General features: G+C 32.8%; 7 protein-coding genes and 1 long non-coding RNA gene across 22 annotated transcripts; 4 read left to right on the top strand and 4 right to left on the bottom strand.

Annotated features, from left to right (window-relative positions):
* Nucleotides 1-136: 136 nt before the first annotated feature.
* Nucleotides 137-3,066, top strand: LOC138186123 (uncharacterized). Of its 3 annotated transcripts, none has more exons than XM_069125676.1 (4): nucleotides 137-316; nucleotides 405-588; nucleotides 693-831; nucleotides 900-3,066. In XM_069125676.1, the coding sequence occupies exons 1-4, from the start codon at nucleotides 137-139 to the stop codon at nucleotides 1,054-1,056; spliced, it is 660 nt and encodes a 219-aa protein (XP_068981777.1). In that variant the 3' UTR covers nucleotides 1,057-3,066. The 3 variants fall into 3 exon arrangements, 2 of the variants coding, with proteins under 2 accessions (XP_068981777.1, XP_068981775.1); XM_069125674.1 differs by having other exon boundaries at nucleotides 660-831; XR_011174808.1 differs by lacking the exon at nucleotides 405-588 and having other exon boundaries at nucleotides 249-316; nucleotides 660-1,019.
* Nucleotides 865-8,187, bottom strand: LOC138186104 (L-asparaginase). Of its 2 annotated transcripts, XM_069125629.1 has the most exons (10): nucleotides 8,090-8,184; nucleotides 5,270-5,438; nucleotides 4,451-4,603; nucleotides 4,245-4,356; nucleotides 4,014-4,128; nucleotides 3,316-3,652; nucleotides 2,568-2,882; nucleotides 2,185-2,489; nucleotides 1,937-2,110; nucleotides 865-1,864 (listed from the first exon to the last, which is right to left on the bottom strand). In XM_069125629.1, the coding sequence occupies exons 3-10, from the start codon at nucleotides 4,566-4,568 to the stop codon at nucleotides 1,502-1,504; spliced, it is 1,839 nt and encodes a 612-aa protein (XP_068981730.1). In that variant the 5' UTR covers nucleotides 4,569-4,603; nucleotides 5,270-5,438; nucleotides 8,090-8,184; the 3' UTR covers nucleotides 865-1,501. The 2 variants fall into 2 exon arrangements, with proteins under 2 accessions (XP_068981730.1, XP_068981731.1); XM_069125630.1 differs by lacking the exon at nucleotides 5,270-5,438 and having other exon boundaries at nucleotides 8,090-8,187.
* On the top strand, nucleotides 5,680-6,680 carry LOC138186130 (uncharacterized). Its single transcript, XR_011174815.1, has 2 exons — nucleotides 5,680-5,710; nucleotides 6,368-6,680. It is a non-coding gene; the product is annotated as an uncharacterized LOC138186130 (long non-coding RNA).
* Saysd1 (SAYSVFN motif domain containing 1) lies at nucleotides 7,107-9,884 on the top strand. 2 transcript variants are annotated; one of them, XM_069125679.1, is made up of 3 exons: nucleotides 7,107-8,154; nucleotides 8,361-8,726; nucleotides 9,848-9,884. In XM_069125679.1, exons 1-2 carry the CDS (start codon nucleotides 7,987-7,989, stop codon nucleotides 8,682-8,684), a joined length of 492 nt encoding a protein of 163 aa, XP_068981780.1. In that variant the 5' UTR covers nucleotides 7,107-7,986; the 3' UTR covers nucleotides 8,685-8,726; nucleotides 9,848-9,884. The 2 variants fall into 2 exon arrangements, with proteins under 2 accessions (XP_068981780.1, XP_068981779.1); XM_069125678.1 differs by having other exon boundaries at nucleotides 7,109-8,154; nucleotides 8,361-9,884.
* Nucleotides 8,923-11,833, bottom strand: LOC138186111 (uncharacterized). Of its 5 annotated transcripts, none has more exons than XM_069125648.1 (8): nucleotides 11,450-11,833; nucleotides 10,425-11,311; nucleotides 10,219-10,355; nucleotides 9,931-10,152; nucleotides 9,687-9,868; nucleotides 9,419-9,611; nucleotides 9,249-9,330; nucleotides 8,923-9,150 (listed from the first exon to the last, which is right to left on the bottom strand). In XM_069125648.1, exons 2-8 carry the CDS (start codon nucleotides 10,700-10,702, stop codon nucleotides 8,949-8,951), a joined length of 1,296 nt encoding a protein of 431 aa, XP_068981749.1. In that variant the 5' UTR covers nucleotides 10,703-11,311; nucleotides 11,450-11,833; the 3' UTR covers nucleotides 8,923-8,948. The 5 variants fall into 5 exon arrangements, with proteins under 5 accessions (XP_068981749.1, XP_068981750.1, XP_068981751.1 ...); XM_069125649.1 differs by having other exon boundaries at nucleotides 11,607-11,833; XM_069125650.1 differs by having other exon boundaries at nucleotides 11,780-11,803.
* Nucleotides 10,033-14,020, top strand: LOC138186121 (uncharacterized). Of its 4 annotated transcripts, none has more exons than XM_069125673.1 (8): nucleotides 10,033-10,165; nucleotides 12,425-12,594; nucleotides 12,696-12,878; nucleotides 12,956-13,096; nucleotides 13,176-13,346; nucleotides 13,428-13,622; nucleotides 13,688-13,788; nucleotides 13,879-14,020. In XM_069125673.1, the coding sequence occupies exons 3-7, from the start codon at nucleotides 12,705-12,707 to the stop codon at nucleotides 13,736-13,738; spliced, it is 732 nt and encodes a 243-aa protein (XP_068981774.1). In that variant the 5' UTR covers nucleotides 10,033-10,165; nucleotides 12,425-12,594; nucleotides 12,696-12,704; the 3' UTR covers nucleotides 13,739-13,788; nucleotides 13,879-14,020. The 4 variants fall into 4 exon arrangements, with proteins under 4 accessions (XP_068981774.1, XP_068981773.1, XP_068981771.1 ...); XM_069125672.1 differs by having other exon boundaries at nucleotides 12,696-12,890; XM_069125670.1 differs by having other exon boundaries at nucleotides 12,696-12,899.
* Nucleotides 13,880-20,726, bottom strand: LOC138186106 (zinc finger protein 121). Of its 4 annotated transcripts, XM_069125637.1 has the most exons (7): nucleotides 20,128-20,726; nucleotides 19,689-20,026; nucleotides 19,475-19,615; nucleotides 19,346-19,411; nucleotides 19,209-19,273; nucleotides 18,082-18,754; nucleotides 17,441-17,645 (listed from the first exon to the last, which is right to left on the bottom strand). In XM_069125637.1, exons 2-7 carry the CDS (start codon nucleotides 20,019-20,021, stop codon nucleotides 17,586-17,588), a joined length of 1,338 nt encoding a protein of 445 aa, XP_068981738.1. In that variant the 5' UTR covers nucleotides 20,022-20,026; nucleotides 20,128-20,726; the 3' UTR covers nucleotides 17,441-17,585. The 4 variants fall into 4 exon arrangements, with proteins under 4 accessions (XP_068981736.1, XP_068981735.1, XP_068981738.1 ...); XM_069125635.1 differs by lacking the exons at nucleotides 17,441-17,645; nucleotides 18,082-18,754 and adding an exon at nucleotides 13,880-15,560 and having other exon boundaries at nucleotides 20,128-20,640; XM_069125634.1 differs by lacking the exon at nucleotides 18,082-18,754 and having other exon boundaries at nucleotides 16,467-17,645.
* LOC138186118 (zinc finger protein 239-like) lies at nucleotides 15,583-16,440 on the bottom strand. The gene is given in 1 exon segment (XM_069125666.1): nucleotides 15,583-16,440. A coding segment is annotated over 1 exon segment (858 nt).
* Nucleotides 20,727-21,063: the final 337 nt, after the last annotated feature.

Raw genomic sequence — 21,063 nt, 5'->3', positions numbered from 1 at the left:
CTAGCCACCACAGATTTATCCTAAGTATAACAAAAATTCTCTACCACCGGTAATTTGCTTCAATTAGCTGTAGCAGCATCAGCTTTTACAAATCAATTTTTTTTTTTTTTTTTTTTTTAGTAGAACAATAAAAATCATGAGAAATTCGTTCAAATACTACGTTATATTATTATCGCTATGTTGTTTGCTGCACCTTTCTGAACCGAAGGATAACGTTAATGGAAAGGCAAAAACTTCGAGGACATACAGTAAGGTATTTGGAAAGCATCCAAATGGTGGGCTGATCTCTTTCAATTCGGAACAAGAAGAATTTCGTGTAAGTTTCAGAAAATTCGGGTAATTGTTAACTTTCACTCGATTCAGATAAAATGTCTTCTTATTTGTAATAATAATAATTGTCACAGATTGATTGGGCTGTGACTATTCCTTTCCTTTCGATACCGCTCGAGCATAAAATAGGGGAGAATGGTGAATTTCCATCGTTGTTCAACGTTAACACGAAAAGCTTTGGAATTGTTGGATTAATGGCCACCCTGTTTAGCGCAGTTTCGCCATTATTCTCGAAAGTGCATCCACAGTATAATTATCGTAAGTAAATGTTACTATAATTCTATATATTCATTAATAGCTTTTTCTTCTCTTATCGTATACAACGTTAGGCTCGGCGGATAATGGACAATGGTTACATATAGGGAACGCTATTAATGAAATGATGTTCGGCAACGATTACGTGGTTCCGTGCATGCAACGTATCGTTTGTTCGATCGTTTCAGTAGCCGCGAATTCGGAGAATCCAACGAGTACAGATAAAATAATCGATGGATTATCAAGGTAAGATTGGAAAGAGAACACTCAGAAACTTGATATTACGAGGATGTTTTAAATTGATTTATCAACAGTCACAGCTGGTTCAAAGACGTTACAAATGGTACGATCATTCAAGATGCTGTTATTACCGGACGAAAGGGAAATCATAATTGCGCTTACATTTATAAGGATTGTTTAATAACGCCGAAGCTTTTGAGAACAGTGATGGACGAGCTTGGGATAATGTGATGATGTAATGCATACTCTCTATTACTGTACAAATACAGAAGGGAATATTTTTGTACAAAAATGAAGGAACATCGAGTTTTCACACTTCAAACTCACACTTTACCACGCTCAAGGAAATACGTTATTATCTTGCACGAAATATTTTCGCGTGCACTGCTGCGTGATCCAGTCATAATCACCGTCGCTTTAGACTTTCACTTTTCGTTAACTATTGTATGAAATGCTTAACGACTCTTCTGCGACAAATTAACGTATTTACGTGGTCCGCCGTCTTCGCAATCATATTATTTCAACTAGGACGCGAATACAATACAAAGATAGTTGAATAGATGTCCATTTTATACTATTACACTTAACGCAGATACACGGGTTTTATTTTTAGTCTGATGTGATTTCTTGTGTAAAATTATGTGGTTATAGCTACGGACTAACGGTCGTTTCACTTTCATCTCGAAGTTTCCTCCGTAACTAGCGAGTTCGGGGAATAAAGCGGCGACAACAATCTCGCCGCATCTGCGGAACCCGACGTTTTAGCAAGATCGTGCGGCGATTGTTCTGTTTTATCGAAACATTCCGTCTCCACATTATGATCCAATAAGAATTGAACAGCTTGTACGTTATTATGTAGCGCTGCGAAATGCAAGGGTGTCCTCCCAGAAAAATCCTTCTGCGAGAGGTCTGCGTTCGCTAATTGATACGACGTTAAACGCTTCACGTTTCCGACGGCTGCAGCGGCACACATTTTCTCCCCTATTATATATGCGCTTCCGTGTAAGTGTGCACCATTATGTATTAGAATATTAATGATCTGGAAAATCGAAATGCAAATGTGACATGAAATGGAATAAATGCGAAATACAAGGTTCGAGTGATATTATACCTCGTGATGATCGAACTCTATCGCGTCGGTAAGTGGTGTACGGTTAAATCGATCTTTGATGTGTACGTTCGCACCCATTCGTAAAAGACAGTGGACGACTTTTAAATCACCTTCGCAGCAAGCAATATGCAATGCCGTGCGACCATCTGCGTTTTGTTGCGATATATCTGCACCCTAGTTGAGAAGTATAAACTACTTTGAGAAAAGAAATTGAGTATCGTATGAATGACTTAATTACACATACTTACGTATCCTTTCAAGATTTCAAGTTTCACGACATCGCGGCTCCTCACGGCAGCGTTCAACATCGCAGGGAAAAGAATCGATCCCAATTCTTGACGTTCCGCCGTTGAAGAAAGTCTCAAAGATCTTGCAACCGCCTCCACAAGATCTATATCCTCGAGATACGGCGGTCGTTGAGCAGTTAATTCTCCGCGGAGATTCGTTTGCATCATTTGACGCTTTGTTTGTAAATCCCATTCTTTCTTCGATAATACGTAAGCGAGTTTAGTCAATGTAGCTTCTGGTGTCATATCAGAACCTGATATTACACCTGCAAATTTTTAAACTTTCGCATTTAGATCTGCTGCAATTTTTGAATCGCGAATATTTAACATAATTTTAAGTGTACCAGCTTGCTCGAGAAGTTTTCCAGGTGCGTATGAATTCTTAACGCAGCCTGTCGCGCATTGTGTAATATTGACGATGATGACTCCGCGTTTTGTAGCTGCGGACAATTCTTCAATTATATCCTCTCGGTTCGTGGGCACGTTCCCTGCTCCATAGGACTGTAGCACTACACCTTCGATCGGGGGCTGTAGAAACGCCCTTACCAAGTGCGTAGTCATACTTGGAAATATTCGTAGCAATCCAACATTTCTGTTCAAGGACGCGTATACGTGAAACTTTTCCAACGTAAATGGTCGGAATATTGCCCGATAATCCACTACAATGCACATACATATATGTACATTACAGTGACGCTGATAAAACGGTACATATTAAAGACATTCTTAAACTACAATTGTACACGTTATGTATGCTTCTCTTTAACTACACTTTCCGTATTGTAACAATAGTTTGTAACGAAGTTTAACACGTGCATATCGCAATAAATTAACATATACGAACACGTTATTTTATATGATAATGCTAATGTAACTACTAGTTTCCAAATATAGATTCCTGATAAGAATCTTTGAACGTCATAGAATCGTAATATCACCTGGTACGTATTACGCTATCATTGCATGTATCGATTTGCATTTAGAGTTCCATTTAACGGACAAAAGAATATCTCGTGGAAGAAGATTGCACGAAACGAGCAAAACCACAGTCAATTAAGCGAATTGCATCCTGTAATTGGGTCAATTGCTAACCTTCTATCGTGATGTTGGCCTTAGCCAACGGTGGAAAATTCGGTGAATCGAACGCCTCGAACGAAGTGGCCGATACTTTACAGGTACGATTTCCTCTCATCAAGTTTGTTCCAAAGTATACGCATACTTCCGGTATGTTGTAATTTGCAGCTATTATTAGGGATGACAGGAAGTTATCCAAACCGTCGCTTCTGCTGTCGAAAATTGGGACTTGAGAGCCAGTTAAAATAACTATTTTGCCCAAAGATTCGAGCATAAAAGATAGTGCAGATGCCGTGTAACTTAACGTGTCTGTCCCATGTAGAATTACGAATCCGTCGAAACGCTCGTAAGCTTGCTGGAACAGCAAATATCGTGTTGAGTGTAAAGCTTATTTAATTAGTTAGTTAGTTATTTCTCTTTCGGAACTCTATGTCTACAGTTTGCAATGAAATAAAACTTATTTCTAAAAATATCCGGTATTTAAAGTATTTATTTCTGAAAGAAGAAATATTAATAGTATTTCAAGCACTTTAATGAGCGTAGTTGCGGTATCGGAAAAATCTCTACGCTATGTTCTAACTTTATTTACATGCTTTCATGTTCCTCTCATTTTTTTGCATACATTCCCGAAAAAGATCTTATGACTATATGTATATATCTGATTAAACCATACATATAGCATCTCTAACCATGTATACTTGCATAGTAGAAGTTACCTTGATATCATGGGCAATACGAATCCAATCGTCCATTGTCATGTTACTAGAATCACAAAGCGGCGAATATTCCAATACGTTATAAATGACACGTTTGCTGTCTGTCGCAGTCATTCTTTAAAGAAAAACCAAATAAAAATAAATACCTATTAGTTGGTCAGGTATCGTTACGAATTTATCAGAATTATTAACTTCTTCTTTTTTCAATCATCAGATCAATTATGCACTTACGGAAGTACAAGCGGTCCCATCAATCCGAATCGTTTTTCCGCGTATTCTCGGTCGTACATGTGTGGATAATTTCGCAGTTTTTTCACAAAAGCGTTCGCTTTAGGGACGAGAACTATAGTAAGATAATAAATCGTATTATCTTCATAGTTTTAACGACAACCATTTCAATCATAATTTCACGTGAAAGAGAAAGAGAAACGTATTACCTCCATCTTCATTTCTAATCATTCCAATGGTACCGCCGGTATAAAGAACGAGCACACGACTTTCACGGACACTTTCAATGGCCAAAGAACCAGAACTATTGTTTCTAAGGTACTCCATCCTCTTTTCTTGTGATTACCAACGTGATTCTGCAACTACAATGTGTAGATATATGAGTATGACAACGAACTTGACCCCCTATAGGGTTATCTCCATCAATTCTTGCAACTCATGGTTCGACGTTCTATGTTATCAATGATCTCCACCGATGTATTGTAATTCAAGCCGGTAACGAATTACCGGAATAGGAAAAATATAATCTTTTTTAATTTTTGATTATACTGTTAAGAGAATTCCTTAATCGGATTATTGACAATCGTACAATCAAAACGATACCAAACGCAACTATATTTGAACAATAATTTTTAACTAAACTAAAGAAATATGTAATATGTGATGAGGAGTAAAAAACTTGACTCTACAATATCTTATTACCATAAAGGTATAAAAATAGAGTGCGTGAACGAGCTGAAAAAGCGATATAAGAATAGAGAAAGAACATTGCATAGAGATATCTTATGCCTTTGTATAATAACGCATACGCATTCGTATAGTAAATATGTAAGTATAACACCGATCAGCAAGCAACATCAGTGTGCAGTTTGATTAGACAATACCCTCTATACAGCGTTATCTTTTTATTCCCATATTGCATCCACTTACACAGTCACGTATGACCCTCGTACTCTATCTTCATATCTCTATGCTTATTAGACTCTATTTATTCTGTTTTATTTGCACTGCCTACTTCCTAGTCTTACCCTTGATACACTCAGGGCAGAGTAAACAGAAGTCTAGGTCACCTCTTCGGATGTATGGACACGCACCATCTAGATGTATGGACACGCAACACTTACTGTGTTTGTAATTGATTCTACCGTGAGCGCTCTATGTGTCACGATAAAATGTTACTGTAACACTATGAAGTTTCTGTAAGGAGCGATCTGTTATATAATTATACGCAGATCGAGGTCTCAATACATGTAACACTTCCCCAACCGACATAAAATATAGAGGTTATTTAGAAACCGCTGAGGATTAGTTCAATCAAAGTACGCATTTTTCACGGTCAAGAGTATAGAGTTTGAAAGATTGCTTGAAATTGGAAAGATGCATTTAATGCATGAACGTGACAGCTTTGTGTTATATAAAAATAAATTTCATCGTCAATTATTATACTGTCTACAATCTATCTAGCATAAGTAATTTTTATTTAATCTAACTCAATACGCGTGCTTTAGATAATGCCAGTTACACATTCTTGGATTCACAACATTGTATCATATTGCACTTGGCAATTTCTGTTCGACTCATAGAAAATTATGTATTACTTGTACAAAATTTTCCTAACAAACACTGATACTATCGTGTAGTAAATTCTAAGTAGGCGTATAAACAAATTCTATGAACTATTACAACCTATTTTTTACACTGGTTTATTTTTTTCAGAATTTATTTGTATAAACAATTACCGTTTATGTGTATAAGTATAATCCAATAATGCATCATCTTAAATTTACTTTTGTATTGACATTTGCTAAACATTTAAGCTTCTTAACAATCTTTAAGTTTCGGATTTAGTATTCTAAAAAATGCAATTTTTTAAATGTAGATTTTTAAAATAACAAATAGTTTACAAACAGAATACCTTCGACTCCATTAACTGATCAAAACGTAGCTTAACTATATCGTATGTAACTAGAAGTAAAGATCCACAAAGAGTACTCATTAAGTTAGCAGTTAAGCCTCTATAAAAACCAATTGGACCATCTTTTTCTATGATAGTAGTGATCTGACGGAGTATTGAATGGTCGCACTCAGTAAACGAAACTTTAAAATTTCCATTAAAATTGTTTCAGAATTTTTTACTGACCACGTGTCGCACTGGCACGAAACTTCTCGGACCACGGCCGCTCCAAAGCATTTTTTGTCTAGACGTTGTGTCGAAGGGATAGGACACAATTGTCGCGATCCAAGAAGATAATTGAGCAAGGGCCAAAGACATAAAGAATGGTGCGTTCATTGTGTCATGATCTGTTGCATAATTGTTCAAATATGTTCGTTTACCAGTTGCATAAAGACCAAAGTAAATGGACCTACAAAATGCATTTAAAATTTTGTATTCACATCATCACACTATGAGATTATAAATAAATTTTTATTGTCACGATATCTATTTGTACGTTGTCCTTTCATCTATCGTCAAACACTTATTTGGAGATAGAATCAAAAGTAATCGTAGATTGAGTTTTGTAAAATACAGGGCACCTAGTGTATAATGTAAGAAATAAAGAATCAAGTTGAAATATTTAAATGTATAAATTCGTTGAATAGACGGTCAATACTTTTGAGATTGATTAATCAATTGATACAATTATTGTTAAATACTCCAAACCTGTATAAAGATAGCCCGCAAACCGAGACAGACAGTCCTTGATATAATCCTTTTAAACCGTCGATTTTGTAAATTTTGCATATGCAGTCACTGAATCCGTAAAACTCCCTCTTAACTATCTTGCTGTCGCCAACATCTACGGTTATTCGAGTATTGCAGAAATGAAGGGGATAGAGAACCGCACAGGAAGTTAAACCGACGGCACCGCCAGTCATGAATGGCAAAACGATGTGACTGTAATTCTTCGATTCAATCATCTATGTAACACTATTTGATGTTTACGCGCGCAAAATTATATTTAAAAAAGTATTCTTATTAATAATCTATCGGACAAACTTTTTGGAACATTCCGTAGTATATATTGTAAAAGGAAAAATTAATTGCTTGGGCTGGAAAATATCGACAAATATTGAGAACATTTCCGCGCCAAAGAGACAGGAACCCCTGTTCCTTAGGTATTCTAATAAGTGCATTTAAAACGCCAGAGTATGCGGATCGTTTCGCATGTCCTATTTGATGGCTACTCGCCTGTGTCTGTAAAATCAATTTAACCCTTTCAACTGGCGCAATCATAGTTCTAAATATGATCGCCAAAATCCCGGAGATGATGAAAGAAGATCCAAAATCAACGGCACCACCGAGTAACCGAGTATCTAATACATTGAGTAATTTAACGTCAATAGAATCAGATTGTGTTGCGCATTTGGCTTGGTTCGCCATTAGTACTATTTTAATAAAAATATTTGTTAACCTATCTTCCTTATAAAATCATATTGTTTAACATAATATCGGCTTGTTCTACTATACATAATAAGTTGTTCAAATATATGTACATATATTGGACAAACTTCATTCAATCAACCTTTAATAGCATATTAATGACAGTTTATATGTATGTAGTATGTATACATCATGTACATATCGACCAATAATAAGATGTGCAAATAATACAGCTGCGATAAGCGACCAATCATTTGCAAGATGATTGTTATTTTGTTATATCACTTATATCGTAAAGTATACCGAGTTATGAATGAATATAATGCAATGTATTTCTGATAAAAGAAGACGGTTACGTTCAATATGGTTCGAAGTGACATAAAAGAGAGACTCGAAGCTTATAGACGTCGTAAACGAAGGGAAGAAATGATAGAGTCTATTAAGAATGTGATAAAAACTGTCCTACCGTGGAATGGAAATAAATCAGCTGAAGATTCTTCGGTTGCAACACCGTTAAAATCCGATATCAAGGTAAGGTTATGTTACATGTGACACATGTAAGATACTATAAATGTTATGACAGTGACTATGACTCTTCATCCAGTTATGGATACTCTTTTATACGGTGTGAATAATATTGGAGGATATTATAATAAATACGTTTGTTACATAAAAAATAATATTTATTGTAAAATTTATACAATAAATCAGTATGATTAAGAATGAAAAGCTTGCAGGATAATCAGGATGCTGAAAGTACCTGTTCAGATGACAGTGTAGACCAATCACAATGTACAATGCTAAGAATAGTGACATATCTACTGTATTTTCTTTTATGGGGCACATTGTATATAATTGCAATTCAATATGAATTTGGAGCAGTATATTTTATTTTGTCTACATTAATATTTATTTGTCTAAATACTCGATCTAAACCAAAAAAGTCGGGTGAACTTAGTGCCTATTCTGTATTTAATCCAAACTGCAAAGCTATCGAAGGAACACTTGATGCTTCTCAATTTGAGAGAGAAATAAGATATGGTATAGGAAACATACATTAATTTCAAGTTGTAGAACATTTAAATTGATCTAATTTATCACAGGTAAAAAATAATACATATTTTGTACTCATTTGTATGTGTATAAATGTTTGTGTTTGTGTAATTTATAATGATATGCAAATGAGAAATAGGAACTCCAAAATAAAAAATTAAGCTAAGTATATGGTAAAAGTGTCAAAAAACGTCAATGATAATTATTAAATGTTACCACAGTCATTTCAAAAGACAATTCCATATCTAATGTTTTGTACTTTTATATTTTTTCTATCGATCTTGTAAAAATTGTATAGCATTTTCATAACACTTCACCACTTCGTTCATGTACATTATGATTTTGTCTGAAGGCTCATGACTTAATCTAAAAAATTTTGACCAATCAGTTCTGGATTGATTTTGCTTATCAGGACATAGAAGAATTCTATCCAAATCCATCAGTAAATCATTTAGTATCCTTGTGTCAAGTGTGCTGTAACAAAAAAAGAATAGATTCTCTAGATTTCTGAAATGTTGTAATTTGTAGCATGTAAATATAAGAATTTTATGTAACTTGTAAAAATTACATACTTGATGTTGTCAACTGTATCAATTTTTTTATTACAAATTTTAATGCTAGTTAACAATTTATCCAAGGTTTGTTGTACTTTCTCTAAAAAAAAGTAATTTTATTTAATGTTATAAAAGTCAAAACAAGTATGGTATATAGTATGTAATATAGTATGTAATGTATTTTGTACCTTTAACATCCAACAATTCAGTATTGTTTATAGATTTTAATATGTCAAGGGCAGTGTTATTAAAATAACTAGGGTTCCATTTTATTATTAAAGATTCAGAGAACTTCCAAATAGTTTGACCAACTATTTGTGCTAAAATTATTTTACGCAATTCCCTCTCATGATGATCTTCATTGCATGTGATATTATTATTCTAAAAATATATGGAAAAGACAAGCAATGAAGATTGTCTATTATATAAATATTTATAATTATTTCTATTGTTTACCACATAAGAGAGTACTGCATGAGGTATGTCCAAAGCTAGCCGGGAAGTTGTAACATTGTAAAATGTGTTGTTTGAGGACAATAACTGATTGTCATAAGAAAACTGGTCTTTTACAATGCTAGCAGATTCTAGAACCATAAACTGTACAATATCTGATCCAGATACAATAAAGTGGCCTTTACCTGTAATCAATTGAAATACGTGTTTAAAATTGATAACCACTAACTTTCCTATGATAACAAACCTTGTAAAGCTTGATGGTCTACTACAATATAAGCCACAATCTTGTGAGGCAGAAAGCTGGACAATATTTCTGGACAAGGATTTGAAGATGCGGAGAATAAACAAAAAATAATAGATCTACGAGGTTTCCACGTGCATTCTTCTTGAATTTGATTGAAAATTTTTGCCAATTCTAAAGCGATCCCGACACCTTCACCGCTAGCAGATAAAACTACGTACCTATCTGAACATTTACAGTAAGTAAAGTAATGCGATTTATGTTAAAAATAATGCAAAAAAGATAATTTACCAGGCTCTCTGGCTCCTCTAGCGGTTGCCACGATGTGCGATTGACATTTGACGACCTTTTCAATAAGCGATAAATTCGATAGAATATTATTCACTTGATATATATCATCTTCCTTTAAATCGAAGGAATCCCATTTCCTATTTCATAAATATTTTAAGATAATATAAAAGTCGGATATTAAGATTAAAAATAATGAATAAACATACATTTCAAAATCAGGATCAAGAGACGCCCTTTCCAGTTGCTTGAGCATGAAACGTTGGAGATATTCCGTATTTTCTAGCCCGTTTCCCGCTAATTCAAGGCGCCTTCTCTCCGCACGAAATTCTATAGCTCTTTGCATGACAAAACGACCAAGTGCATATCCACCCAAGAAAGTAAGAAATCCGATCGATAATATAAACGAAAAGCACATACGTTTTGTCACAAACTCGCGAGACTCGTTAAGCCCACGAACCATTTGAAAGCTAAGTACCCGCTGCATATTGAATGTTGGATACACTTTTAAATAATTAACTTTTTAATAATTAATTAAATAATTTAACAGCTGGTAGCAGTCATACTTCGGAACAGCCCTTTTTCACACGAATTACCGAATAAGTAATCGAATTTGAAGAAATATTAATAAACAGAAACCATCACTTTTTATTAAATGATATAAGGGATCATTAGGAATACCATTGGTACATGAGTTCATTCAAAACTTATCAAATAAAAGAGTATCAATTTTTTATGTAAAACACGGCTATGAAATAATTAAAATAGTAAATATAGTAAAGTATGTGTAAAGATATCTTTCAATCAGACTTGTGTTCACACAATGCAAATTTTCATGACTGGTTTTCCGTTGTCCCCGGTAGACCACTTACTTCAACACTGTGTGGGATAAGACTGATATATTTGTCAGTCCGTCTCGTCGGCTTTCCACCTCTCTACCAACGGTTCGATTTTATCCTCACTTTCGATTATATCCTCAATAGACACGTGCGAATGAAATCGAAAGCGAAACCCTCACAAGTTCATAATCATAAAATATTTATGTTGCTATTCATCATTGGGCATTTGTATGGGCAAAAACATGCTTTTTGTAGTACTGTACATGCAATAAAAAAAATTTCGTTAAAAAATATGCTGAAAATGTTTTATGGTTACTAATAAATTTTTAATTACTTCCATTAAGTTAATTGGTACTTTAGGTACTTAGGTAAAATTGGTATTTTAGGTTAATTACTTTCTTTGTTAAAATTATTAAAATGAAATAAATTTCGTAGATGATATTTATAATCGTAACACCATGTAAATGTTCCGCGATGTTTGCGTGGAGCAACTTATTTCGGGCAATAATATGATGACGGTGTTTCGCTTATAAATAGTTTTCTATGTATTACATTTACGTGCAAGGTTGTTTTAACTATAGATGTGCTGTTTTAAACTCAAACTACACAAAAGTATTTATCCAGATGTTACATTCCTCTATTCGCTTTAAAGAAAGAAAGAATTGTAGTAAAACGCTTATAGATTACGTTGAAAATTGTTCAAGTATCCATATACTATTTTATACCTTTCCCCTTACGCGGAAACTTCTATCAAGGATGATATCCTCTTTAATACGCAACTTTTTTATGCAATTATTCTTATTTCACGAAAAACAAATTTGCAACTTTACTTTATTGTAGATCTTTTATTATCAATACATGTCAATAATTAAATAAAAATTCGTGAAATGAAAAGAATTATTAGTGGAATCTGTACAACGAAACAAATCTTGGTTTTATGTCAAAAACCTAAAAATAAATTTTTAACAGAAAAATTTGTAGAGATTTGGTTCTTTATTTTAATATCTAATTAATATGAACAATTGAAGACAGAAGAAGAAGAATAATTTAGAAATAAATAATTATTATAAATAAGCACGAACCAATAGCTTTTTTTATGATGATTTTAAAAAATACTATAAATGTATTGAAAAAGAATACACTTGTATATTTCATTCGAAGATTCCAAATTATTAACTCATATGGATCACTATAAACTTGTTGCCCATGAAAATCGTCATTGTTTGTTTGTAACGCCATTTACGATTCGATTAACAAGAAAAGAAATGAAATAAAATGAGACGATACAAAATTTGTAATTCATTGTATAAAAACATGATATAAAAAATTATCAATTTTATTAAAAAGGATTATTATTTTTTTATTTTTAGTTTTATCTATTTTCTTATATAATCGGAATCTCTATACCGAAAATCCTGTCCAAATTTAATTTGTCCTGGAAGAGACACGAGGATACGAAACGTGATTAATTCCATATTTTCATAGTTGCATTTTCCATTTCCGTAGCATTCGCGCATTAAGTTTGAGGTTTATTGAAGATGTGAGTATTAATAAGTAATATTATTAATTATTCTAAACGTTACTCGTGAAACTTATATTATTTTAAAATTTATACTTATATTACTTAATACATTAATTTAGAGAATAGACATGTCAATGTTAGATTTAAAAATAACGTGTTCATATAAAGCTGTAAATATGGGGCGTTCATACAAAAAATGTAAAGTACGTAGAGGCATGTTATTTTGCCATTTGGTGCAATCTCGTAAAAACAATTTATGGAGAAAAATAAAATATCCAAATAAATGTGACAAAATTGACAAAGTATTGTTGAAGGTATATGTAGTAAGTATAATTGAGTAAATATGGGCATTAAAAAATAATAAAAAATGAAATTGCAGGACCGTATGTTAAATAATACGCGTAGTGAAAAGGTTAAAAGACAACGAAATAACTCTAAAGTACCATGTAGAATAATATCAGTAGTATCTTTGGAAACAGTTAAAAACCTATGTGTTCCTATAATGGAAGATTGGAAAGAGGTCTTCAACTATTAAATATTTATCATTCTATATTGATTTTAAATAGCTATGCATGACTATATACTTTTTTACACTAAAGGAAAATGTAGCAACCTATGACCCTTGGAAAAGCACTGAGGATAGAAATATTATACAAAGCTTAGTAGGAGGCACAAAAGCAGAAAGGAAGCAATTTAGATTAGCTGAACGACAAAGAATCCAAAACCTTGAAAAAAGAGATATATTGAATTCAAACCAAAAAATCAGCTTTGTAAGTTCATTTTTATGTTTATAAAAATGTTTTATCTTTTTATTAGAAATGTATGAATATTATTTAATGTCTTTTTATTAGATAAATAAGACATCAAAGAAAGTTGTAGATATTACACAAGTTGTGGATGATTTGAAAAGATTATACCTAAATAATTTTAAAAATATTGATATTAATACACTGGAGAATATTGATATTAACAAACTATCTATAAGCAACATTGATAAAAAGAACACTTCTGTGGGAAAAGATGATAAAGCAGGAGTCATAGAACAGGTAAAACAAACATTATATCAAATATAAGAAAGATCACATTAAAATAAATGCAAAATATTTTGCAGGAATTAGTACAAAAATTCAAAAAATTGATGCTTTGTCACTTCACAAAATAAATTTTTTAAAGATGGCAAACTAGGAGAATTTAATAGTATTATTTACTTTTGTAAGTCACGTTTTCCTAAGACTTTTTAAGATTATAAAATACTATGAGATAGGTATATATTTTATATTGTTCTTTTATTATTTCAATTAGATTTAAGAAAGTGCATATTTCCTGAGACATCCTTTATATAAAAATTGCCTTAATTATAAAATTTACATTCACCATATTTGTGTATTTTACTGTATGTATGATACACATATGTACATTTTGGGGACTGAAATATGATATTGCAACAACTAAACATTTGATATTGATTTTGTAATAATACTGCATAATTAAATGCGTAATAATATGTTAAACAATAAAAAGAATGATAATAAACTATAATAGTATTATTTATGTTTACTTTACATTGTTCTGTTTTCTTTTCATTTAAATGAATTTTTCTTTTTTTTTTACATAACTGAATTTAAAATAATTCAACTGTTATACATGTAACAGGGATATGTAAATATTTCATATTTCATACAATTTCACTACAATATAATCTCATTAATTTTGATGTGTAATATTTTAGATTAATCTCTAAAACTGATATAAGAAATAAAGTAAAATACACATACCTAACTATACATTTTATCTTATAATACTCGTCCAAAATGTTTATAAGACATAATTTACTTCAACGTTCCGTGCTTCAATTATTTCCCAATAATTCTGCTAACAACCACGAAGATGCTTCCTTGTGATGTTGTTTTATATGGTTTCTCAGATATCTTTTCTGGCCAAACTTCATGCCGCATTTACAGTCGAAAGGTTTTTCTTCGTTATGTATCGCACGATGTCGTACAACTTCTCCTTTGACGGAAAAAGTTTTACCGCAGATTTCGCAGGCAAAAGCTTTGATACCTGTATGTGTAGTTTCATGATGAGTTAGCCTCTGCCTGCTTCTAAAATGTTTTCCACAATATGAACATTTATGAGGTTTATAATCCGTATGTACACGATTGTGAATGTAAATTGAATTCAGAGTTCGAAACATTTTTGGGCAATGTTCGCATGCGTATGGACGTTCACCGGTATGAATCCTTCGATGATCATCTTTCGCTCCTTTATTCGCAAACGCGCGACCACAAATGTCGCAAGCATATTTTTTTAATCCTTCGTGAACGTCTCGTATATGTCTAGCCAGGTCTTGTTCGATACGATAGGATTTTCCGCATAAATCACATTTACATGGTCGTTTATCAAAATGGACACGAATATGGCGTAGGAATCCCCGCTTTGTAAATATGACCTTTTTACACGTTTCACATTTGTAAGAGACACGATCATTAATTATTTGTTTTGCTTTATTTACAAGTTCTGTCTCATCCGAATTTTGAATCGGGTTGACATCGGAATGTCTGTTTATGTGCTTTTTTAATTCACACTTCTTTGTGAAATTTCTCTTGCATAAATTGCAAGTGTAACACGGAGGCTTTTCAATGTCCTGATTAAAAGATTTTTCATTATTCTTGTCTTTCTTTTTCACTTCGTTTGTGTATTCCAAAGTTTCATCTTCTGTGGCATCTTTTAATTTATTATAATTACTACCATGCATTGATATGTGAACCTCAAAATCCTTATCTTTACCATGATACACTAGCTTACAATACTGACAATAATGCATTTGAGCTTCATGCTCGCTGTTCATATGATCTATAAGGTACTTCATATTTACGAAAACAATATCACATTGAGCGCACTGGATGTATTCTACCTCTTCAACGTTTGTACTTTCGCTTTCGGCCGTTGATATTTGCATAACAGGATCAGACTCGGTCTTCCACCTGCAAAATAAACATTCCGATATCATGTCACCGAATGCGAAGTTTTATGCAAATTCTTGCTGTGACTCTTCAAGTAACGTTCTTAATTGAACTTTGCATTGCATACGGGACAAATTTAGGACCCTTGATTATTATGAATACGTTTATGACGACTAATACAGCCTTTACTACGAAATTGTTTGCCACAGACATCGCAAGAATAAGGTTTCTGCTTGGTATGGATGAAAGTATGGTTATCTAATTCTTGTTTTCTCTTAAACCTTTGACTGCATAAGGAGCATTCATGCGGAAGAACTATTGAATGGAATGATTTGTGAACGTGCAGAGATGCCCTCTGTTTGAACGACTTCCCACAAATTTCGCATATATAGGGTCTTTCTCCTGTATGAGTTCTTCTGTGCTCATCTCGCGAAGCTTTGGAGGCCAAACATCGACCGCATATATCGCAAGAGAATTTCTTTATTCTCGCGTGAACATCATGCACGTGTCTGTTCAAACCAGATGCTGAACGAAAACCTTTTTCGCAAACGTGGCAGGTATACGGTTTTTCTCCAGTATGAATATTTAGATGAATTAGAAAATTATACGAGGTTGAAAGTATTTTCTTACAATGATCACATTTATAGTACGTAAATCCATTGACCATCATTTTCGAATGAGCTAATTCAATTCGTTGTTCCAAAGTGCGTTTTGACGAAACGTGTTTTTTATATTTTTTAGAAGCAATTCCCAAGTTACTTTGAGATTCTGTTCTTTGGTTTTTGTTAATATTAATATCAGTCTCTGACAATACTTGTATTCCGACACCATTATTTTGGTGTTCCGTATGTTCATTATTAGACAAATTGCTTGGCTCGTGTTTTACATCAATTTCAGTCATTTGATACTTACACCTGAAAAGAGAGTTTTCTCTATTATTTCATAGGAACCGCAAACTTATGATTAACTTTCTTATGATTAACTAAATAGCGTTTCTGTCGGAAAGAGAGATTGCATTCTGTGCATTGCCACGGTTTATCATCAAAGTGAATTAAACGATGACGCTTTAGCTCGTATTTTATACGGAACCGTCGATCGCATATGTCGCATGCGTGTGGTTTTTCACCTGTATGTTTCTTTACATGCAACATGAGTAATGGTCTCGTTCGGAAGTTCTGATCGCAATAATTACATTTAAAAGGAAACACATCTGAATGAGTGCGATTATGTACAAATAGAGAAGCCTTTTGCTTAAATGATTTTCCACAAATATTACAAATATATGGTCGTTCACCAGTATGAATACGTTTATGATCTTCCGCGCTACGTTTTGTCGAAAACATTCGACCGCATATGTCACATGGAAAATTTTTTATGCCTGCATGCGTATCTCGTAAATGTCTCGCTAGTCCTTGATTTATACGAAACTGTTTGCCACAAAGATGACAAGTATATGGTCGTTCTCCAGTATGTATACGCACATGCCAGAAGAACGTATAAGGTGAATAAAGATTTTTACCACATTCGTTGCAATGATAATAAACTTTCCCATCGATTTCCATTTTGGCGCGCATAACCATTTCTCGATCGGCACATTTTAATTTTTTGTCCTTCTTTCTGGTAAACTCTGAATGCGATTCCAACAAATGTAGTTCGAGCAATTTTTTTTGTTTGACTGTATAATCACAATATATGCATGGATACGTTTCAACTTTATTTTTTTTATATTTTTGAAACAATCTTAGATCTTTTCGATTTTCGTTTTTCATATCTTTATCTTCTGTTTCATCTACATCTTTCGCATTTGATATAGTGCGTTCAGTGAAGCTGCCAGTTTTACATTGGAGTATATGTCGAGATAAGTGGTATTTTCTTTCAAAAATTCGTCGACAGTGTTTGCACGTATATTGATTTTTGATTTCTCTCAAAGAAGGTAGCATTACTTTCACCATTTCTGTCATGTTTAAATCTGTATTGTAATAACTTTCAAATGAATGATCACTATCATCATTAATTTTTTCTTTTATTCTTTCTTTAGAATTCGTCTCATTCGCTTGCTGCCATGAGCAATATGTCGTGAAGGATTTCTTCTGAAGTAGACCAAACCTGGAAAAATAATAAATGTACCAGATTTGAATGCTTTCTGTCTATTGGTAAATTCAAATATCTGTGTAGAGCAAAATGATAAGATTGCATATTAGCATGCTCGTAAAGTTTCAATATGTCTGCTTTTAATATGATTATTCAAATAACGTTTCTGTCGAAAAGCGAGTCCACACTCCACACAAACGAAAGGTTTAGTTTCAGAGTGAATTAGCTTATGTCTAACGAGTTCCGATTTCACTCGAAATCTTTTCGAACACACGTCGCAACCATGATTTTTCTCTCCTGTGTGAGTGGTCACATGCGCTAACATTTCCTGTCTTCTACGAAATTTTTTATTACAATAAGAGCAAGGATGTGGAAATTCATCCGTGTGTAATTTACTATGAATATATAAGGAAGCTTTAGATTTAAATGTCTTTCCGCATGAATCACATACATAGGGTCTTTCTCCTGTATGTGTTCGACGATGATCTTCTCTCGTAGCTTTCGATGCGAAAGATTTACCACATATATCGCACGTAAAATTTTTTAATTTTGCATGTACGTCCTTTAAATGCCTAGAAAGACCACCAGAGTCCCTAAATTGCTTTCCACACACGTGACAAGTAAACGGTCTTTCATCTGTATGTATCCTCATGTGTCTGAGAAAAGAATCTTTTAACTTAAAACATTTTCCGCATTCAACGCATTGGTAAGATTCTTGAACATCAATGATAGCTTTATTCTTTATATGTTCGCAAGGATCTTTTGAATCTTTTGAATTATTAGAACAAATTTTACATCTTCCTTTCACTTTTTTACTTCCATTTTTTGTATTTGAAGAATCTGTTGATTTATACGTCTCGTCATCTAGTTTTAATTTTTCGATACTATCTGAATTATAGATTTGAGAAACCTCTTCCTTTATAGTAACATCATTGTCTTGTAGTTGGTTAGACATTACAGTAGGTTGATCAAGTGTCGAATTCATGACGGTAATCCACACCGAATCGCAATCTCCATTGTCTGTAGGCTTTCTTTCTTGTAGCTGGAACTTTTTTCTGTATGGCTTCCGAAATACATTCTGCATATCTAGGAACACCTTAAACGGTGTTCGCATACTACCGGACCTGCAAAACAGTCAATACTTGACTCCGAATTTGCAGTTATACGACATAGGAGATTGTTCTTGTTCAATCCAATAATCAATGGCACTTGAGAAAAATAAGATTATTTTTCTTGACAATCCTTAATCTCACAGTCATACATCATTTTCTCAGGACGTTTGCATAGACCACTTGCAATAGTCTTTGTGTACAACAATATATAAATGCTTTGATCGAAAGAAATCACAGTAATCCTTGTTCCATACTCCAAATTGAAATAGTCAATATGTAAAGTAATTTTCAAAACATTGCTTCGTTCCATATTCATTATTAAAATTAATTTTATGAAAATTTTAAGTACTGAGTGTAACATTATTTATATTGGGCATATTTTCTGCACGTTCAATTACACATGTTGCATAGCTCCAATAGTTGCATAGTCTTTCTATAGTTTGTTTTAAATAAAGGAAGTCATTACCTGTCTGAATCATTAACAGCTGAATTCCCAGAGACTTCATCCTTTACAGTTTCTTGCTGTTGATGCTATACATAATTAAAAGAACCATTTAAGGGATATGCACAGATAAAAGCTATTTGTACTGTTCTTATACTTACAAGTGATTCCGTTACATTAGGTGCAGATGTTGCATCCTGTGTAGAAGTTTCTAATCCTTCTATACCCTGTGGAATTAATACAGATTTAAAAACAATTTCTTGTTGGAATAACTAAGTCTTTGTATATACCTGTTTTTCTTGCAAAGCATCTTGCATCTCTAATAATCTTCTTTCTGCATTCAGACATCCTTCTAATAGTTCATGCCATGCTAATAATGTAGCAGCACAATGGTAACATAATTGTAATGGAAGTGCATCATTTTCAGATACCTATAAAAAATAATTTATGAGACATTCTATATGTATAAATAAAAGTAATAAGCAATAAAAAATAAATACATACACATATTGGTAAATATTTATGTATTTTATTGCATAAGTCATGTTGTAGACCTTCTCCTTCAAATATTGGGATTAAATGATCATTGACATTTGCACATATTCTACATAAATTAGACCAGGAAAATTGTACATCAGACTGTCCTACTGTTGATTGCTCATTTGAAACTTCTATCACATTTTGTTGTTCATCTTGAACATCTGTTACTACGAAAAATCCTCCTTCCTCACTTTGTAATTCAGTATGTGTATTTACATTAACCATGTCTTTTACTGTTTGAATTAAAATTGAATGTTCTCCGCATGATTCCAATATAACAGAACTCTCAGAGTCCATTGTACCTAGAATGTTAAATATAAAAGTTTGATAGGGCTGTTGTGACCTCTTTGTTATGAATGCAATATTGATTTTATAAAGATTCTGAGATAATGAATATACTCACAAAAAAAATATTTTTATAAAAATATAAATGCTGTATTTTTTTCACTTTACATACACAAATCAGAAATTGTAATTGAATCTTCGTTTGTGTTAGAATTTCATTTTCTTCCAAATACCACAAACACTATATTTATTAAAGCATCTGATACGTCATTCTTTAACAATTTAAATCCATTATTCTTCTGTTCTCGACCATTTAGGCAGGTAAAATATTTAAAGAATATTTTTATTTAGTAAGCATGATCATAAATGTTTACAAAGTTTCGGTTCTTTACGTGTCATTTTCGCGCCGATTAATTTCGTTGCACAATCGAAGAAAAAGTAAAGAATACTTTATCTGTATGTAACATATATAATTAATTTATGTAAGCCTATTTTAATTATATTTTACTTTGTAATTCTAATAATTTCTCAAGTTTCACGTAACTTTTTCCGACATAATGAGACGAGCAAGTTGTTATGAATAAACCGATGGAAAGTGCTGTTCCGTCATAATAATCGCTACTTTAATTTCTAGATAAAACATGGAGGACTAATTCCTGGGGAAAAATGTTCAGTTTTCAACGCCAGCTAGCGATGGAACCATAGCAACTAAGAAGAGCGCTTTAATTCTGATTTAAATTTCCGTATAAATTATATATTTAATTAAGGTACATTAAATGTAAGGGCATGGAATGCATATCCCGATTCATTACATTTTATTTTAAATACTTGAATTTGAAGATAACTTTACAATGCGAAAATATGTTTGCTTGTAGGTACATACAATCGATGCCTTTCGGTATCATTTAAATGTTTAAGACCTAAGAAGGCTGCATAGTACTCGGTTATATAACAATCAACAATAGATTTTTAACAATAATAAATATTTGCTTAGATGCAATTTATTTTTTATACCGACGTTTCGATGCTGTTATATTACCGAGTAACGATTGCA

Source organism: Bombus flavifrons, chromosome 13 (genome assembly GCF_040668555.2).
Source record: "Bombus flavifrons isolate JBK064 chromosome 13, iyBomFlav1_principal, whole genome shotgun sequence".
Taxonomy (NCBI): Eukaryota; Metazoa; Arthropoda; class Insecta; order Hymenoptera; family Apidae; genus Bombus; species Bombus flavifrons.
This window is presented reverse-complemented; position numbering and strand designations above follow the sequence as displayed.

What these genes read in the sequence shown, in the direction of transcription:
- Saysd1 (XM_069125679.1), top strand. Translation starts at nt 7,987, where the DNA reads ATGGTTCGAAGTGACATAAAAGAGAGACTCGAAGCTTATAGACGTCGT. An exon ending in CGTTAAAATCCGATATCAAG is followed by an intron (nt 8,155 to 8,360) that starts GTAAGGTTATGT and finishes AAAAGCTTGCAG; the next exon opens with GATAATCAGGATGCTGAAAG.
- LOC138186121 (XM_069125670.1), top strand. Translation starts at nt 12,705, where the DNA reads ATGTCAATGTTAGATTTAAAAATAACGTGTTCATATAAAGCTGTAAAT. An exon ending in TAATGGAAGATTGGAAAGAG is followed by an intron (nt 13,097 to 13,175) that starts GTCTTCAACTAT and finishes TTTACACTAAAG; the next exon opens with GAAAATGTAGCAACCTATGA. An exon ending in AAGCAGGAGTCATAGAACAG is followed by an intron (nt 13,623 to 13,687) that starts GTAAAACAAACA and finishes AATATTTTGCAG; the next exon opens with GAATTAGTACAAAAATTCAA.
- LOC138186104 (XM_069125630.1), bottom strand. Translation starts at nt 4,568, where the DNA reads ATGGAGTACCTTAGAAACAATAGTTCTGGTTCTTTGGCCATTGAAAGT. An exon ending in GGCCAACATCACGATAGAAG is followed by an intron (nt 2,883 to 3,315) that starts GTTAGCAATTGA and finishes TGTGCATTGTAG; the next exon opens with TGGATTATCGGGCAATATTC. An exon ending in AAAACTTCTCGAGCAAGCTG is followed by an intron (nt 2,490 to 2,567) that starts GTACACTTAAAA and finishes AAAAATTTGCAG; the next exon opens with GTGTAATATCAGGTTCTGAT.
- LOC138186106 (XM_069125634.1), bottom strand. Translation starts at nt 20,021, where the DNA reads ATGGACTCTGAGAGTTCTGTTATATTGGAATCATGCGGAGAACATTCA. An exon ending in CTAATGTAACGGAATCACTT is followed by an intron (nt 19,274 to 19,345) that starts GTAAGTATAAGA and finishes AATTATGTATAG; the next exon opens with CATCAACAGCAAGAAACTGT. An exon ending in GCTGTTAATGATTCAGACAG is followed by an intron (nt 17,646 to 19,208) that starts GTAATGACTTCC and finishes TTATTTTTCCAG; the next exon opens with GTTTGGTCTACTTCAGAAGA.
- LOC138186123 (XM_069125674.1), top strand. Translation starts at nt 137, where the DNA reads ATGAGAAATTCGTTCAAATACTACGTTATATTATTATCGCTATGTTGT. An exon ending in CGGAACAAGAAGAATTTCGT is followed by an intron (nt 317 to 404) that starts GTAAGTTTCAGA and finishes TAATTGTCACAG; the next exon opens with ATTGATTGGGCTGTGACTAT. An exon ending in ATAATCGATGGATTATCAAG is followed by an intron (nt 832 to 899) that starts GTAAGATTGGAA and finishes ATTTATCAACAG; the next exon opens with TCACAGCTGGTTCAAAGACG.
- LOC138186111 (XM_069125648.1), bottom strand. Translation starts at nt 10,702, where the DNA reads ATGCAGCGGGTACTTAGCTTTCAAATGGTTCGTGGGCTTAACGAGTCT. An exon ending in ATGCAGTACTCTCTTATGTG is followed by an intron (nt 9,612 to 9,686) that starts GTAAACAATAGA and finishes ATATATTTTTAG; the next exon opens with AATAATAATATCACATGCAA. An exon ending in GATACAGTTGACAACATCAA is followed by an intron (nt 9,151 to 9,248) that starts GTATGTAATTTT and finishes TTTTTGTTACAG; the next exon opens with CACACTTGACACAAGGATAC.